We start from the raw sequence: 15,878 nt of genomic DNA on the forward strand, positions 1-15,878 counted from the left end.
CACCCTCCCTTCCATCATCCTTCCTCCCTCCCTCTCTTCCTCCCATCACCTTTCCTCCTTCCCTCCCTCCCTCCTATCATCCATCCTTCCTCCCTCCCTCCCTCCTTCCTTCCTTCCTCTCTCCCATCACCTTTCCTCCTTCCCTCCCTCCTTCCTTCCTTCCTCTCTCCCATCACCTTTCCTCCTTCCCTCCCTCCCATCATCCTTCCTTCCTCCCTCCCTCCCTCCCTCCTTCCTTCCTCCCTCCCTCTTCCTCCCATCACCTTTCCTCCTTCCCACCCTCCCATCATCCTTCCTTCCTCCCTCCCTCCCTCCCTCTTCCTCCGATCACCTTTCCTCCTTCCCTCCCTCCCATCATCCATCCTTCCTCCCTCCCATCATTCCTCCTTCCTTCCTCCTTCCTCCCTCCCTCCCTCCCTCCCATCATCCTCCCTCCCTCCCATCACCTTTCCTCCTTCCCTCCCTCCCATCATCCTTCCTTCCTCCTCCCTCCCTCCCTCCCATCATCCTTCCTCCCTCCCTCCCTCCCTTCCTCCCATCATTCCTCCTTCCTTCCTTCCTTCCTTCCTTCCTTCCTTCCTTCCTTCCTTCCCTCCCTCCCTCCCTCCCCTCCCCTCCCTCCCTGTTTTCATGGGGCACAAAAAGCATAGTATTACAAGTACAAGGCAGTGCCGAAAACCGGTGTGCACATGCGCGCCGGCCAGCTGATTGTCGGGTGCATATGCGCGCCAGAACCCGGAAGCTCGGCTTTTCCAGAGCGTGGGCCCGACGAGCGTGGGCCCGCGCGACATTTCCATGCGGCCTTTCAGGCACTCGGCACCGAACAGGTTCGCCATCACTGCTCTAGAGGGATGTTAAACATCAGTTTATTGGTCGAAATAAGCACTTCTTCCTTTTTTTTCTTTTTTTTTTTCGTCTGCAGCCAAGATGAAGATTCCTACCAGAAGTTCATCCCTTTCATTGGGGTAAGACAAGCTTAAGACTCTCCGGCCATTTGGAAAACAGGGTTCAGGTTTCAGGTGGCTTCGGGCCCAAATCCACTTGCCCAGGTGTGAACGAAAAAAAGAAACCCAGCTTTGGGGAGCCAAAAATTAGACAGCTGGGTGTCCTTGTTTGCCTTTGCTAACCCTGCCGGCTCCCTCGCCCGTCCCCGTTGCCAGGCGGACGCCGACGGGAAGTTGTGGCCGAAACCCAAAAGGTGCCTCAAATTAGGAGGCAAGATCTAATTGAGCTTGGGCTAATTTTATCCTTTCTAGGCCAAGGGCTTGGCAGGAGACCAAAAGGGATCCATCATCAGCGGCCAATTCCTGCCTGTTGTATTGGAAGATATCACAAATAATAATACACACAAACGCACACACACACACACACAAAAAGCTTCTTTACACTTTCTGTCACTCCAGGGTGTTCGCAAACATTTTTGGGCATGGTCGATCGGCTAATTGGTTTGCAAGCTTGAAGGGCTGGGGATCACAAAAAGATGTGGGTTTTTTTTGAAATTATATATTTTTACCTCAACTTTATTGTTTTTATAAATAATTCAAGAGGGCAAACGTATCATTCCTTCTTCCTTCCTCCCGTTTTCCCCACAACAACAACAACAACAACAACCCTGCAAGGTGGGTGGGACTGATAGGGAGGACCGGCCCAAAGACACCCAGCAAGCTTTCATGCCTTAGGCGGGACTAGAATTCCCTGTCTCCTGGTGATTGGCCCAAGGTCAACTAGTCAGTTTTCATGCTTTTAGGCAGGACTAGAACTCACTTCACCTGGTAATTGGCCCAAGGTCAGGCAGCTGACTTTCATCCATTAGGTAGGACTAGAACTCACTGTCACCTGGTGATTGGCCCAAGGTCACTCAGCCAGCTTTCATGCCTAAAGCGGGACTAGAACTCACTGTCTCCTAGTGACTGGCCCAAGGTCAGCCAGCTGACTTTCATCCCTTAGGTAGGACTAGAACTCCCAGTGTCCTGGTGATTGGCCCAAGGTCAGCCAGCTTACTTTCATCCATTAGGCAGGACTAGAACTCACTGTCACCTGGTGTGGCCCAAGGTCACCCATCTTTCATGCCTTAGGTGGGACTAGAACTCACTGTCACCTGGTGATTGGCCCAAGGTCACCCAGCCAGCTTTCATGCCTAAAGCGGGACTAGAACTCACTGTCTCCTAGTGATTGGCCCAAGGTCAGCCAGCTGACTTTCATGCCTTAGGCGGGACTAGAACTCACTTCACCTAGTAATTGGCCCAAAGTCAACCAGCTGGCTTTCGTGCCTTAGGCAGGGCTAGAACTCACTGTCTCCTGGTCACTCAGTTGACTTTCAGGCCTTAGGTGGAACTAGAACTCACCTTCCCCCGGTCGCTGGGCCTCCACCTTCACCATGACACCAATCTGCCTTTCTTCTTGTTTGTCGTTATTTATAGTTATTGATCGATGAATGCATAAAACTCCTTGAGTCAAGCCAAGGTCAGGTAGCGCTTCACCAAAGCGCCAGGCGCGGTCAATGCCGTAAGAATAATTTAAAAAGAGCTATATATATAATTAACAGTTTTTTTAAAAAAAACAAAACAAAGAAAGCCAAATGGATCGAACATTTCTGGCACGAAAAGCTCTGCAGCACTCAAGTCCCATTTTATTATTTTTCTTTTTAATAAGAAAAATAAATAAATAAGAATAGGGGCTATCCTGGATAACTCCCCTTGGAGCGCCGATTAGCGCCTGGCCTTCGCACCTTCCGCCGTGAATTAAAAACTTGGCTTTTCAAATCCTTTGACCCTGGACTGATGGGGTTTTAAGGGTTAAATTTTATTTTATTTTTTTTATTTTAGATTTTATTTTGTATTGTGGTTTGGTGTTTTTATTATTATGAGCCACCCTGAGTCCACTGGGAGATAGGGCGGCATATAAGCCGAATAAAATAATAAAATAAAATAAAATAAAAAAATAAATAAAATAAAATAAAATAAAATAAAATAAAATAAAATAAAATAATAAATAAAATAAAATAATAAAATAAAATAAAATAAAATAAAATAAAATAATATAATATAATAAAATATAATAAAATAATAAAATAAAATAAAATAATAAAATAAAATAATAAAATAAAATAAAATAATAAAATAATAATATAATAATAATAAAATAAAATAAATAAAATAAAATAATAAAATAAAATAAAATAAAATAAAATAAATAATAATAATAAAATAATAAAATAAAATAAAATAATAAATTAAATTAAATTAAAATAAAATAAAATAATAAAATAAAATAAAATAAAATAAAATAAAATAACCACCCCCCCCTCCCCAAACATCTCTGCCTTTAGGATCGTCGCAACAGCTTCGTGAAAAATAAATCTTTCCCCCCCCCCCCTCTCGTTTGCCCTCTCCGCACAGTTAACCTGCGTTAAGCTCGTGACTTGCGCAGAGAAGCGGAAGGTTGGAGCAATGAAAGAGAGAAGTTGGCACCCAAATTGCCCACATTTGGTCAATGGAGGACCAGGCTAACAGCTGCAGGAAGAAAAGAAAAAAAAAGGACAAAAAAAACCCCAGCATCTCTCTGAGTTTTTTAACGGGAGAGTTTGTGATGCTGCTCACCAACACACCCAGACAAAAGAGGATGCCTGGGTCCTCTTTTTAAAAAGCCTCGCTCTGCAGCCTTGTCTGCCGACCTATTAAGCATGCTTTCCACTTCAGACTCCTTAAAAATGCACTTCAGAAATTAATGTCTTTCTTTCTGTAGAGGCCACTTGCGGTGGCTCAAAGATTATCTTCCCTCTAACCCTTCCTTCCTTCCTTCCGTCCTCCCTCCTCTCTAATCTTTCCTCCCTCCGCTCTAACCCTTCCTTCCTTCCTTCACTCGCTCACTTGCTCACTCACTCTAACCCTCCCTTCCTTCCTCCCTCTTCTCTAATCCTTCCTTCCTCCTCTCTAATCTTTCCTTCTTTTTCTTTTTCTTTTTCTTCCTTCCTTCTTTCTTTTCCTCCCTTCCTTCTCTCTAATTTTTCCTAACTTCCTCCCTCCTTCTCGCCCTCCTTCTCCTCTAATCCTTCCTTCCTTCCTTCCTCTTTCTCACACAAATGTCCTCCCTTCCTTCATCTCTCCCTCCCTCTATTCCTTTCTCCCTCCCTCCCTTCCTCTTTCTCACACAAATTCCCTTCCTTCCTTCCTCCCTCCCTCCCCTTCCCTTCCTTTCTCCCTCCCCTCCTCTTTCTCCCACAAATTCCTTTCCTCCTTCCCTCCCTTCCTCTTTCTCACACAAATTCCCTTCCTTCCTTCCTCCCTCCCTCCCCTTCCCTTCCTTTCTCCCTCCCCTCCTCTTTCTCCCACAAATTCCTTTCCTCCTTCCCTCCCTTCCTTTCTCACACAAATTCCCTTCCTTCCTTCCTCCCTCCCTCCCTCCCTTTCTCCCTCCCTCCCTCCCTCCCTTTCTCCCTCCCTTCCTTCCTCTTTCTCACACAAATTCCTTTCCTTCCTTCCTCTTTCTCACACAAATTCCCTTCCTTCCTTCCTTCCTTCCTCCCTCCCTCCCTCCCTCCCTCCCTTCCTTCCTCTTTCTCACACAACTTCCCTTTCTTCCTTCCTTCTTTTCCTCTTTGCCTCCCTCCTCTCTAATTTTTCCTCCCTCCCTCCTTCTCTCCCCTCTAATCCTTCCTTCCTTCTTTTGAGCCTCCGGGAGGGTGAAAACAGCCTCCCCAGGCTCCAGAGTCCCTCTGGAGGCTAGAAATGGGCCCTTTTCCAAGCCCTACTTTCGGTAGGCCCGTTTTTTTCGCCCTCCCCCGAGTCTCCGCGCACAGCCTGCACTTACCTGCATCCAAAACGGGCTGCATGGGGACTCCTGTGAAGGGCAGGGTGGGGTGGGCGGGGCCAGCCAGGAGTACGATTTGGGGGTTCTCCGAACTGCACAGAATCTTAGCTAGAGGTTCCCCCGAACCCTCACAAGCCTACCCCTGGTTGCAACTAATTGAGAGTGATGAGTTGAGATTCCACAGGTGAGTCAACAGCCGAATGGAGCGGTGGAGAATCGGGCCCGGTGTTTTCATCACCGCGCGGATTTTCCTCCGGTGTAAAAGCCGCCCTAGTCCTGTTGGCTTGTGGGGGAGAGAATAAAATATCCAAATTATATAGATAGAGTTGTTTGTGTGTGTCTGTGTGTAAGTGTCCTCCCATAGGAAGGTTTGGCTTCCACCTGCAGGCTCCTGATGTGAAGAGGAGGGGGGGTAGGTTGGAAAAGGATTCACAGTCTGTGTCTCTTCCTCTTCCAGGTCGTGAAGGTGGGCCTCATTGAAGATTCACCTGCAGCAGCAGGTATTTATTTAAATTAAAACTCTGTTCCTTTCCGTTCTATTTTCTATTTTCTATTCCATAGTCTATTCCACATTCTATTTCATTATTCTGTTCTATGCTATGCTGTGCTATGCCATGCCATTCCATATTTTCTATTCCATTCCATTCCATTCCATTATTCTATTCTATTCTATTCTATTCTATTCTATTCTATTCTATTCTATTCTATTCTATTCTATTCTATTCTATTCTATTCTATTCTATTCTTCATTATTCTGTTCTGTTCTGTTCTGTTCATTTCTGTTCTATTCTATTCTATTCTATTCTATTCCATTTTCTATTCTAAACTCTTATTCTATTATACTCTACGCTACTCTACTCTAATTCTATTCTATTCTATTCCATTCCATTCCGTATTCTATTCTATTCTATTCTATTCTATTCTATTCTATTCTATTCTATTCTATTCTATTCTATTCTATTCTATTCTATTCTATTCTTCATTATTCTGTTCTGTTCTGTTCTGTTCATTTCTGTTCTATTCTATTCTATTCTATTCTATTCTATTCTATTCTATTCCATTTTCTATTCTAAACTCTTATTCTATTATACTCTACGCTACTCTACTCTAATTCTATTCTATTCTATTCCATTCCATTCCGTATTCTATTCTATTCTATTCTATTCTATTCTATTCTATTCTATTCTATTCTATTCTATTCTATTCTATTCTATTCCATTCCATTCCATTCCATTCCATATTTTCTATTCTATTCTATTCTATTCTATTCTATTCTATTCTATTCTATTCTATTCTATTCTATTCTATTCTATTCTATTCTATTCTATTCCATTCCATTCCATTCCATTCCATTCCATATTTTCTATTCTATTCTATTCTATTCTATTCTATTCTATTCTATTCTATTCTATTCTATTCTATTCCATTCCATTCCATTCCATTCCATTCCATTCCATTCCATTCCATATTTTCTATTCTATTCTATTCTATTCTATTCTATTCTATTCTATTCTATTCTATTCTATTCTATTCTATTCTATTCTATTCTATTCTATTCCATTCCATTCCATTCCATTCCATTCCATTCCATTCCATTCCATCCCATCCCATCCCATCCCATCCCATCTTCTATAGTCTATATTCTATATTCTATTCTTTATTCTCTTTTCTATATTCTCTTCTCTTCCATTCCGTTCCCTTCCGTTCCATTATTATTATTAATTTTTATCCCACCTTTATTATTTTTCTAAGACTGGGCTCACCCCAGGTGCCCCTTGCATCCAAATATTCACCGTCGCCTAGAAAATAGCCAGCCCGTCTTGATAATGGGAGGGAAATGAGACCTCGATGGTATTTTATGCTTTCTGGAGTATAAAAAGAGGACTCGCGCCAGCTGGGGGATTCTGGGAATCGAAGTCCATACACACACACCTTCAAGGTGATAAAGCATCCCTGGGACAAAATCTTTCCTCCTTTCTTTCCTTCGCAGGCGAGGGGGACGATTCCCCGGTCATCAGCCTCACCGTCCCCTCCACCTCTCCGCCTTCAACTTCGGGCCTCGCCAAGGACGTCTCTGCCACCCCACCGTCCTCCCCTTCGATGACCAGCGGCTTGGCTGTGGTGGGGTAAGTAAGTCAGGAGACACCAAGATTTTGGGCATGGCGGACGTTCTCTTCTCCTGGTCTTTGCGAAAGACTTCGTGTTGGACCCCCCACCCTCCCTCCAAGCTTCAGAACGGGGAATAATTTTCTTGCACTGCCCCCGAGGTGTCTCAGTACTCATCATCCTCTATTAACGATCTCGTAATTCCTTGCGGGATAGAGTCTGGGCAACTGAATGGAGCTACCTGAGTGTTTACTGGCCGGATGCCCTTCTTATCACCAGTGCAGAGTTTTGTTCAGCAGATAATATTCTCATTGTGCCCAGAGAGAGAAATATCTGCCTCTACTTAGGACCAAACTCACAGCCTCCTGATTGTGAGGCGAGAGCTCCACCTCTAGGCCACCGCACCACTCTAGGGTGGATACTAAAGCAGGCTCCTAGATGACTGTAAAATCAGCACAGGTGGCCCCCGACTTACAACAATTCATTTAGTGACCACTCAAAGTTACAACGGCACTGGGAAAAGTGACTTAGGACTGTTTTCACACAACCGTTGCTGCATTCCCCGTGGCCACGCGATCAAAATTCAGACACTTGACAACTTACTTATATTTATGACAGTCGTAGTGTCCCGGAGGGGGGTGTGTGTCACGCAATCCCCTTTTGCGACCGCCTGACTAGCAAAGTCGAGGGGGGAGGGAGATTCACTTAACAAATCGGTTGCTGGCTTAAATGGCCTAAATCTATATATATATATAAAAGCAAAAACCACTCACGCCGTAATCACGAAATCTCCAGAACCGTAAAGCCTACAAATTTGAAATTTGCCACGTATGTTCCTCTTGGCTTCTAGGTGCTCGCTAAGAAAGGATTTTTCGAAATGACCACCAGAGCATTCGTATTTCCTATACTATGATTAACACACTCTGATGCCAAGGAGTTAGACGTTCTACTCCCACTGCCAACTCGAAAATAACTCTGGAGAGAAGGGGATAGGATGGGGGAGGCTTCTGTGGGGCAAGCCTCATGGAGAGAAGGGGAGAGGCTTCTATGGGGCCAGCCTGAGGGAGAGAAGAGGAGAGGATCTATGGGGCCAAGCCTGAGGGAGAGAAGGGGAGAGGAAAGGCTTCTATGGGGCCAGTCTGAGGGAGAGGATAGGATAGGGGAGGCTTCTATGGAGAAAGCCTGAGGGAGAGAAGGGGGATAGGGGAAGCTTCTGTGGGGCAAGGCTGAGGGAGAGAAGGAGAGAGGCTTCTATGGGGAAAACCTGAGGGAGAGAAGGGGGACAGGATAGGGGAGGCTTCTGTGGGGCAAGGCTGAGGGAGAGAAGGGGAGAGGCCGATTGTAACTACTCATTAATTTTCAAGCTGTAAGTGTCGATTTATCAAGCCCCATCACATAGTTTTGTAGCGGAGCATGGGTATCCAGCTAGCCAAAAACTGCCTGAAAACAGCCCGAAAAACAGCCTGAAAACACTCCAAAAAACGGCCTGAAACTGGTCTGATAGCAGCCCGAAAAATGGCCATTTTTCAGACCGTTTTCAGGCTGTTTTCCGGCACACTGGCGGCCGCGAAGACCAGCTGGCCGGCACGCATGTGCGAGCTGGAAACGAGAAGAGCAGCTGGCGACGGCGTACGTGCCCACAAAGAGGACTCTGTGTGCTATCTCTGACATACGACTGTAGGGTTTCCTCCTGCCTAAGCAGGGAGCTGGATTAGAAGACCTCCAAGGTCCCTTCCAACTCATTGTAAGCCTTCCTGGAATAGACCAGACAGGGGGAAAAAACAAGCCCCCGACCGGATGGGCTTAAATTCTACTTTATTGTAAAGGCTTCCTTTTCACCGAACCTCGCAAGTCTGAAAGCACCCATCTCCCGCTGTCTCTTTTCCAGCCTGAGAAGTTACGGCGGCTCCTTTCTGAGTCTCTTTCTCTGCCCGTTATACAGCTGTGGGCTAGGCTCCCTCTTATCTGATCCTTCCCTAGGCAGCATCCTTTCCCCCCACCTCCCAAGGTCAGTGCCACCACCTTCTGTCCCGTCAACGCTTGGCAAAAGTGCTTCCTGTTATCAGGCAGGAAGTCACCTAAGCACTGCTCCCATGCTTTGGCCGTCCTTGGGTTTCTGGAGGTTTCAAAAAAAAAAAAAAACCCTGGCTTGAGGCTTCCTCCTCCATTTCTCTTGCTGTTCCGTTTTTCAGAAGGGGGGGTGGGGAGCTGCCTGGCAGTGCCGGATTGACTTACTTGCCCGCTCTTCTTCTTCTTGTTCTTCTTTCTTTCTTTCTTCTTCCGAATCCCAGGTCTCCCAGCAGCCCTTACAGCGATGTGATCGGCCTGCAGGTCGATTACTGGCTTGTTCAACCCACGGAGAAGAGAAAGGAAGGGGAGAAGAAGGACAGCAGCTCCAAAAACACCCTGAAGAGCGTCTTCCGTTCGGTCCAGGTCTCGCGGCTTCCCAACAGCGGGGAGACCCAGCCCTCGGGGACCATGGCTATGACGGTCGTCACCAAGGAGAAGAACAAGAAAGGTATGTCGTGGTAGCAGATTCGGAGAGGGAGGAGGTTGGGGAGGAACGTGGGCCATTCTTGGAATCTGGGGAAGGCTCGGACGAGGGCTCTGCGTCGGAGGCAGAGAGGGGGCCAGGACCGTTTGCTAGTTATCAGCTGCCTTCGGAGTCAGACATCAGTGAGGCAGACGAACAGCTGGAGCCTGTTCCCGGTGTGCGCATGCTCAGAGTTGCCAGACGAAACGGCTTAAGAACAAGGGGCGACTCAGGAGTAAAGCCACAGGTGGACGATGAATGGCCCCTCCCAGAGGGAGTAAAAGAGGAGCGAAAGGGGAGTGGAGTTTGCAGGAGGCAATTTAGTTCATTGCTGCATTCTTTACAAGTATGGGCGGTGTCTGAAAGATATCGGCCTGGCCACTCGCCAAGCCTGATAAAGGTCGGGAATTCTGAACTATCTTGAAAGACTTTGCTGGAGAGGAATTCGCTGTAAATTAAATAAAAGGGGTTTATCGGGACGAGGACTCGGCTTCGTGCTGCTGGGGAAGCCTAGATCAGAACAGGGTAGGGGATGGGGGACAGAAGCCCTCTCCCTCACCACCAGGAGAAGCGTCTGTCGGGATCTCCCGATGGGCAGCCGCTTATAGCTGCCCCACGCTCCCTCCCGAGGGGATCCTTGAGGACTAGCCGCCTGCTGGCCTTTGTCCAAAGGAATCGTCTCGTTCTGCTGCTTTCCGAGTTGTCCCCCAACTGGTGTTGTCTCCTCTTCCTCCCTTCTTTCTAGTGCCCACCATTTTCCTGAGCAAGAAACCCAAAGAGAGAGAGGTCGATTCCAAGAGCCAAATGATTGACGGCATCAGCCGGCTCATCTGCTCGGCCAAACAACAGCAGACCATGATGAAAGGTAAGGCCTGGGGGGGGGGAGGAGGGGGCTTGGGGGGGAGTGGGACTTGTGATAGTCCACTGGAGAAGGATTTCCAAGCAGAGGAGACATAGAACAGACCAAGGAGAATTTAAGGCAGTGAATTTACCTAATCTTCCTCCTTCCTCCTGTTTTCCCCACAGTCAGCTTTCATGCCAAAGGCAGGACTAGAACTCACCATCTCCTGGTGATTGGCCCAAAGTAACCAGGCTGGGTTTCATGCCTAAGGAGGGACTAGAACTCCCAGTCTCCTGGTGATTGGTCCAAAGTCACCTAATTGGCTTTCATGCCTAAGGCAGGACTAGAACTCCCTGTCTCCTGGTGATTGGCCCCTATTCACCCAGCCAGCTTTCATGCCTAAGGTGGGACTAGAACTCCCTGTCTCCTGCTTTCTAGCCTTCACCCCCGGTCTAAGCTGGCTCTCTCAATATAAGTGCAGCTTTAGACAAGGCCGCCTGACCCACTGACCAACCCCCCCCCCTCCGTTGTTTCGTAGTTTCCATTGACGGAGTGGAATGGAGCGACATCAAGTTTTTTCAGCTGGCCGCCCAGTGGCCCACCCACGTCAAGCACTTCCCCGTGGGACTTTTTGGCACCAAGCCAGCCTGAAAGGGAGACGGCAAGGACGCCTTCTCGCGCCCTCCTGGCTCTGCCACGGCGTCGGGCCGCCACCTCCATCCGAACCATCCGCCAACCGAGAGCTGCGCTGAGCTCACTTCACCCGTGTCGCGTTTCCTGTGTCTCGATCGGGCTTTGCTGGAGAGGGGTGGGTGGGGTGGGAGGGAGGGAGGGAGGGATGGAGGGTCCCAAACCCCCCAAAACAGAGGGGGGGTGTTCCATTTTCGATCCAGCCAAAGACCTGGCCCACCGATTGCTTTTATAACGCGTACCGCCACATCGTGCCGTGGGCCTCCGGCCTCTCATCCGTGCTGAGCGTGCCGCCACTCAAGAACCGATTCTTCTGATCACTCCAGATCTCTCCCGTCCACTCATCGGACCGCGCACCACTTCTCTCCCTTGAGCTGGGTCGGCACGCCGGTGTGCCGGAGTCTTCCGAAAGAGCCTATTGGCAAACTCGTGATCTGTGGAAAACTTGTCTTCTTCACCACCTCCTGTTCCATCCTGTTCCGACCCCGGAGATGCTTTCCCAAATTTTATTTTTGTCTCGTTTCGGCTTTTCTAGAAGCACAAACACGGCAAAGCTCCCTAGGGGCTGTTTAACAACCCCAGCTGTTAGCAGTAACTCCACTGGGCGAGGAGAGTGGAAAGAACATTCCCTCTTGTGCGAACCGGCCTTTTCCTCACTGAACCGGACTAGCTCCGTCTCTCCGATCACGAAAAGCGATGGAGAAGATCGGTATACCCCGCGGAAGGTGGGGTGGGAAGGATTCATGTCCTATTCGGCTCCGCCTGCTAACCACCATCTCTGGAATGTCACGGTGGGGGCATCCCATAATACAAAGGGCAACCCCCCCCAATCCAAACCTCTTCCCTTCTCCTGCACCATTCTTCTGACGTCTCACCGTGGAAGCCATTCGACACCTCCACCTGTTTGCCAGGTGAGATCCCCAGCCTCATTCCTGTCTCGGATTTAGGAAAGAAACCAAGAATTGGCCAAAAAAAAAAAAAAAAGACTCCAGGCGGGAATTCACACCATCTTAAAACCTGCTGGATTGTCTTCGTTCGAAAGCCCTTGATTTTGGAAAGGAGAAAAAACGAGATTTTGCAGCGAGAAGGTGGAATCACCGCCCCCCCCCCCCAAATTTAGAATAGGGATCACGTCTACAGCTGTGCTCCAAGAAAACAAATTATTGTTTGTTTTTTTTAAGAGCAGCGCTTCGGCGTAAATCTGAACCGATCCAGTGGGGAGACCTCTTCATGACCTCTCTCTGATTTCGTTTCTTCCCACGCCATCCTTTTTAAAATCAACCCTTTCACACACCTCTCAAAAAAGCGGAACCCAGACTCTGGAATTCCAGGGGGGGGTCAACGGATGCTGTCTTAACCTCCCCCTCTTTTTTTATTTTTAAATTTTAGTTTTCCCTTTAAGCAAGCTCAGACCTCTGGATCTCCGTTTATAATCAGCAATAAAAGAAACCGTTCCCCTTTTATGGGGAGCTCTTCGATACCCCCACACCGGATGGGTTTTGCCCCCCCCCACTTCCCCAAACAGAAGGTGTGTAGCTTGCCGTCCAATCTTTTCGACGTTTTTTTTTTTTTCCAGAGTTCAGTTTTGGATTAAAAAGTAAAAATAATGAGAATAAACAGCAACCAGCAACAAGACTTTTAGGTCTGATTAGCGAGATCCCCTTTAAATCTCGGAGGGATCAGCCAGCTTAGAGGATCTCATTTCCCTGGTTAAAAATCTCGGTCTCTACAATCCCCATATTTCTTATTTTTATTTTCCTCCCTGGTTTTGGCTCCTTCTGTTGAGAGTTTGCCTACCTGTTTCCCCACCCCAGCGGACTTTTGGTTCCAAGGGGACGACAATGGCACCATCCCTCCCGCTAGAGCAGAGGACTTATATAATTAAGCACAATTCTTGAATATTCCTGCTACTCCAGAGAGAGGCTTGGGAAAAAGCATGGCCTCCCCCTTGCCAAAACCTGGCGAGAAAAAGACCCCAGAGAAAAGGACCAGAGAAACCGTAGAGTCTCGACACTTCCTCGCTTGCTCCAAAATTTCCATCCGATTTCCCAAAGGTTTGGAGGGTCGGAAGAAGACCCCGATCGAGAACAGGCTGGTCCAGAAAGATCCATGCTCCTGAGCCATGGACCACCAAGCCAGTGGCTCAGAAGACTGTGAGAAAACGGTGGGATTATTTCTCTTCCGGAAGCGAAGACAAAGAGTTGGGATGCGATCCTAGGGATAGTTACGACGGAGACCCAGGCCTCTGTTTTGGGCTGCAAAAGGAGCTCAAAAAATGGGGACATCCCCCCCAACAGAGCCCTGTTTTTTTGGGTGCGGGTAGCTTCTGGTTGCCCGCCTCGAAAACGTCCCCCTTTGCCGTCTCACCGCCAAGCTCCCCCCCGTCTTGACTGTTACAGTGACTCCATTCAAGGACCGTGGGTGTTTTCTTGTACACGCTGTGTCGAATTTGCACATCTTTTTGATTTTGGAACTATCGGAATTTCCACGTGGTCTGTTCTCTCGGCTACTGTACATAAATATGAGTTTTGTATGTATATATATATATATATATTTCTTTTTTTTTTTTTGTAATTGTGCTCATTCCTCTCCTTTGTTCAGAATGCAGATTTCAAGTTTTTTTGTTTTTGTTTTTTTTCCACATCCCCACTTCATCCCAATGATCCATATTCAGAATTTCTGGGTTTCGTAGCCGGATTGGCGTTTTAATGCATTTGATCCTTCGGGGATTCCGTTGTCCCTCAACCACTTCCTTGTAGGTTGGTTTTGTTTTTTGTTTTTTTCATTAAATAAATTGTTTTTTTTTTAATATATATATTTCTCTCTCTCGAGGTGGATTTGTTTCGTAAAGTGCTTCAAATATTGATTGGATTGATTGAATTGATTGGGGGAGTTGTGATGGATTGATTGGATTGAATTGATTGATTGTGGGTTGTGATTGATTGGATTGAAGTGAGTTGTGATTGATTGATTGATTGATTGATTGATTGATTGATTGATTGACATGAGCTATGATTGATTTGATTGAGGTGGGTTCTGATTGATTGATTGACATGGGCTATGATTGATTTGATTGAAGTGGCCAAGTGTCTGAATCTTAAGTGGCTGTGGGGTGGGGGGATGCCATAACAGACACGAGTGTGAAAAACAGCCATAAATCACATTTTCTTTTTTCAACAAAGCTGTTGAAACTTTGGTCACTACATGAACTGTCGTAAGTCGAGGACTGCCTATAATATGTATGAGAAGTTCACACATCCCACTTTCTCCCCCCCCAATTCCTAGTGGTTTAGGGGCTGTCCAGATCCACAGCACATCCGATTCCCTGAACTAGGCACTAATTAAAATGAATTAAAATTGGACAGGATGAGAGGGTATGAGAGATTAGGGAAAGCTGAGGTTGGATCTGGGAACCTCCAACTCCCCCCCCCTCTCTCACATGCACACACACACACACACACACACACACACAGTGCAAATCAGGCATTTTGCTCGCCACCATTCTCCCTAATCAAAGTCAAGATCCTAGTCCTCATCATGCACCCCGCCTTCTCCAACATGGCATTCCTTCCCCCCCTCCCTCTATATTTTGCCATGCAACATGCAACGGGAACAAGTTGGGGTCTGTGGCCCCTTATGCAGCAACACCCCCCCTTATATTATATTTTATTATACTTCATATTATACGTTATAATATATATAAAATTTATATATACAGATATATATAAATTATATCTGTATTATATAATTTATATTTATTATACTATACTATACTATACTATAATAAATATAAATTATAACTATTATATATAATATGCTATACTATAATACGCTATACTATAATTGTAATATAGTATAGTATAATAATATAATACCGTGTTTCCCATAAAATAAGACCTCCCCTCATAATAAACCCAATCGACCTTTTGAGCGCATGGCAATAAGGCCAAGCGCTTATTTCAGGGTTCAAAAAAAATATAAGGGTCTTATTTTCGGGGAAACACGATATTATATTATTATACTATACTATATTACAATTATAGTATAGTGTATTATAGTATAGTATATATATTAGTTACAATTTATATTTAGTATAGTATAGTATATATTATAATACAGATATAATTTATAATTATATAATATATATTATGGTATAGTATATATTATACAATTATAATTATGGTATAGTATATAATACAGATATAATTTATTATATGTGTTATAGTATATATTATAACATAATAGTATAGTATATATTATAATATACAGATATAATTTATATCTGTATATAATTATATAATATATATTATGGTATAGTATATATTATAATACAATTACAATTATATTATGGTATAGTATATAATACAGATATAATTTTTTATATGTATTATAGTATATAGTATAGTATAATGTATTATAGTATAGTATATATAATAGTTACAATTTATATTATAGTATAGTATATATTATAATATAATACAGATATAATTTATATCTGTATATAATTATATAATATATATTATGGTATAGTATATATTATACAATTATAATTATGGTATAGTATATAATACAGATATAATTTATTATATGTATTATAGTATATTATATATTATAACATCATAGTTATTTATTATAGTTATTATATTATATTGTGGCATAGCATAGTATAGTATATTATATTTTATTATTGCAAACTGGAGCATCTCCCCGTCCAAGCGGAAAGCATCAGCAGCGCCTTCCCCTTTAAGAGAAGCGGCGCGGGCGGGGCCGCCGAGGAGGAGGAGGAGGCGGCGCCAAACCCGCTGGGTTATTTGTCCTCCGACGCGCTTTTATTTATTTAATTTTTTTTTTACTCCTCCGCCTCCCCTTTAAGGCGGTTGTTTGGGGGCGGGGCCGCGC

At 45.3% G+C, this 15,878-nt stretch overlaps 1 protein-coding gene across 3 annotated transcripts in view; it reads left to right on the top strand.

Moving 5' to 3' along the window:
* PACS1 (phosphofurin acidic cluster sorting protein 1) overlaps positions 1 to 13,792 on the top strand; it is a 57,116-nt gene extending 43,324 nt beyond the window's left edge. For 2 of the 3 annotated variants that reach the window (XM_070950712.1, XM_070950713.1), the window contains exons 19-25: positions 923 to 965; positions 5,267 to 5,309; positions 6,800 to 6,935; positions 8,804 to 8,923; positions 9,207 to 9,433; positions 10,194 to 10,313; positions 10,828 to 13,792. In XM_070950712.1, coding sequence (XP_070806813.1) covers positions 923 to 965; positions 5,267 to 5,309; positions 6,800 to 6,935; positions 8,804 to 8,923; positions 9,207 to 9,433; positions 10,194 to 10,313; positions 10,828 to 10,940 — 802 coding nt within the window. In that variant the 3' untranslated portion in view covers positions 10,941 to 13,792. The remainder of the gene's footprint in view (positions 1 to 922; positions 966 to 5,266; positions 5,310 to 6,799; positions 6,936 to 8,803; positions 8,924 to 9,206; positions 9,434 to 10,193; positions 10,314 to 10,827) is intronic. The other variant, XM_070950714.1, reaches the window with a different exon arrangement.
* The last annotated feature ends 2,086 nt before the right edge of the window (positions 13,793 to 15,878 follow it).

The sequence above is a fragment of the Pituophis catenifer genome, unplaced genomic scaffold, assembly GCF_029215685.1.
Source record: "Pituophis catenifer annectens isolate HBS135680 unplaced genomic scaffold, rPitCat1.0.hap2 SCAF_10, whole genome shotgun sequence".
Lineage (NCBI taxonomy): Eukaryota > Metazoa > Chordata > Lepidosauria > Squamata > Colubridae > Pituophis > Pituophis catenifer.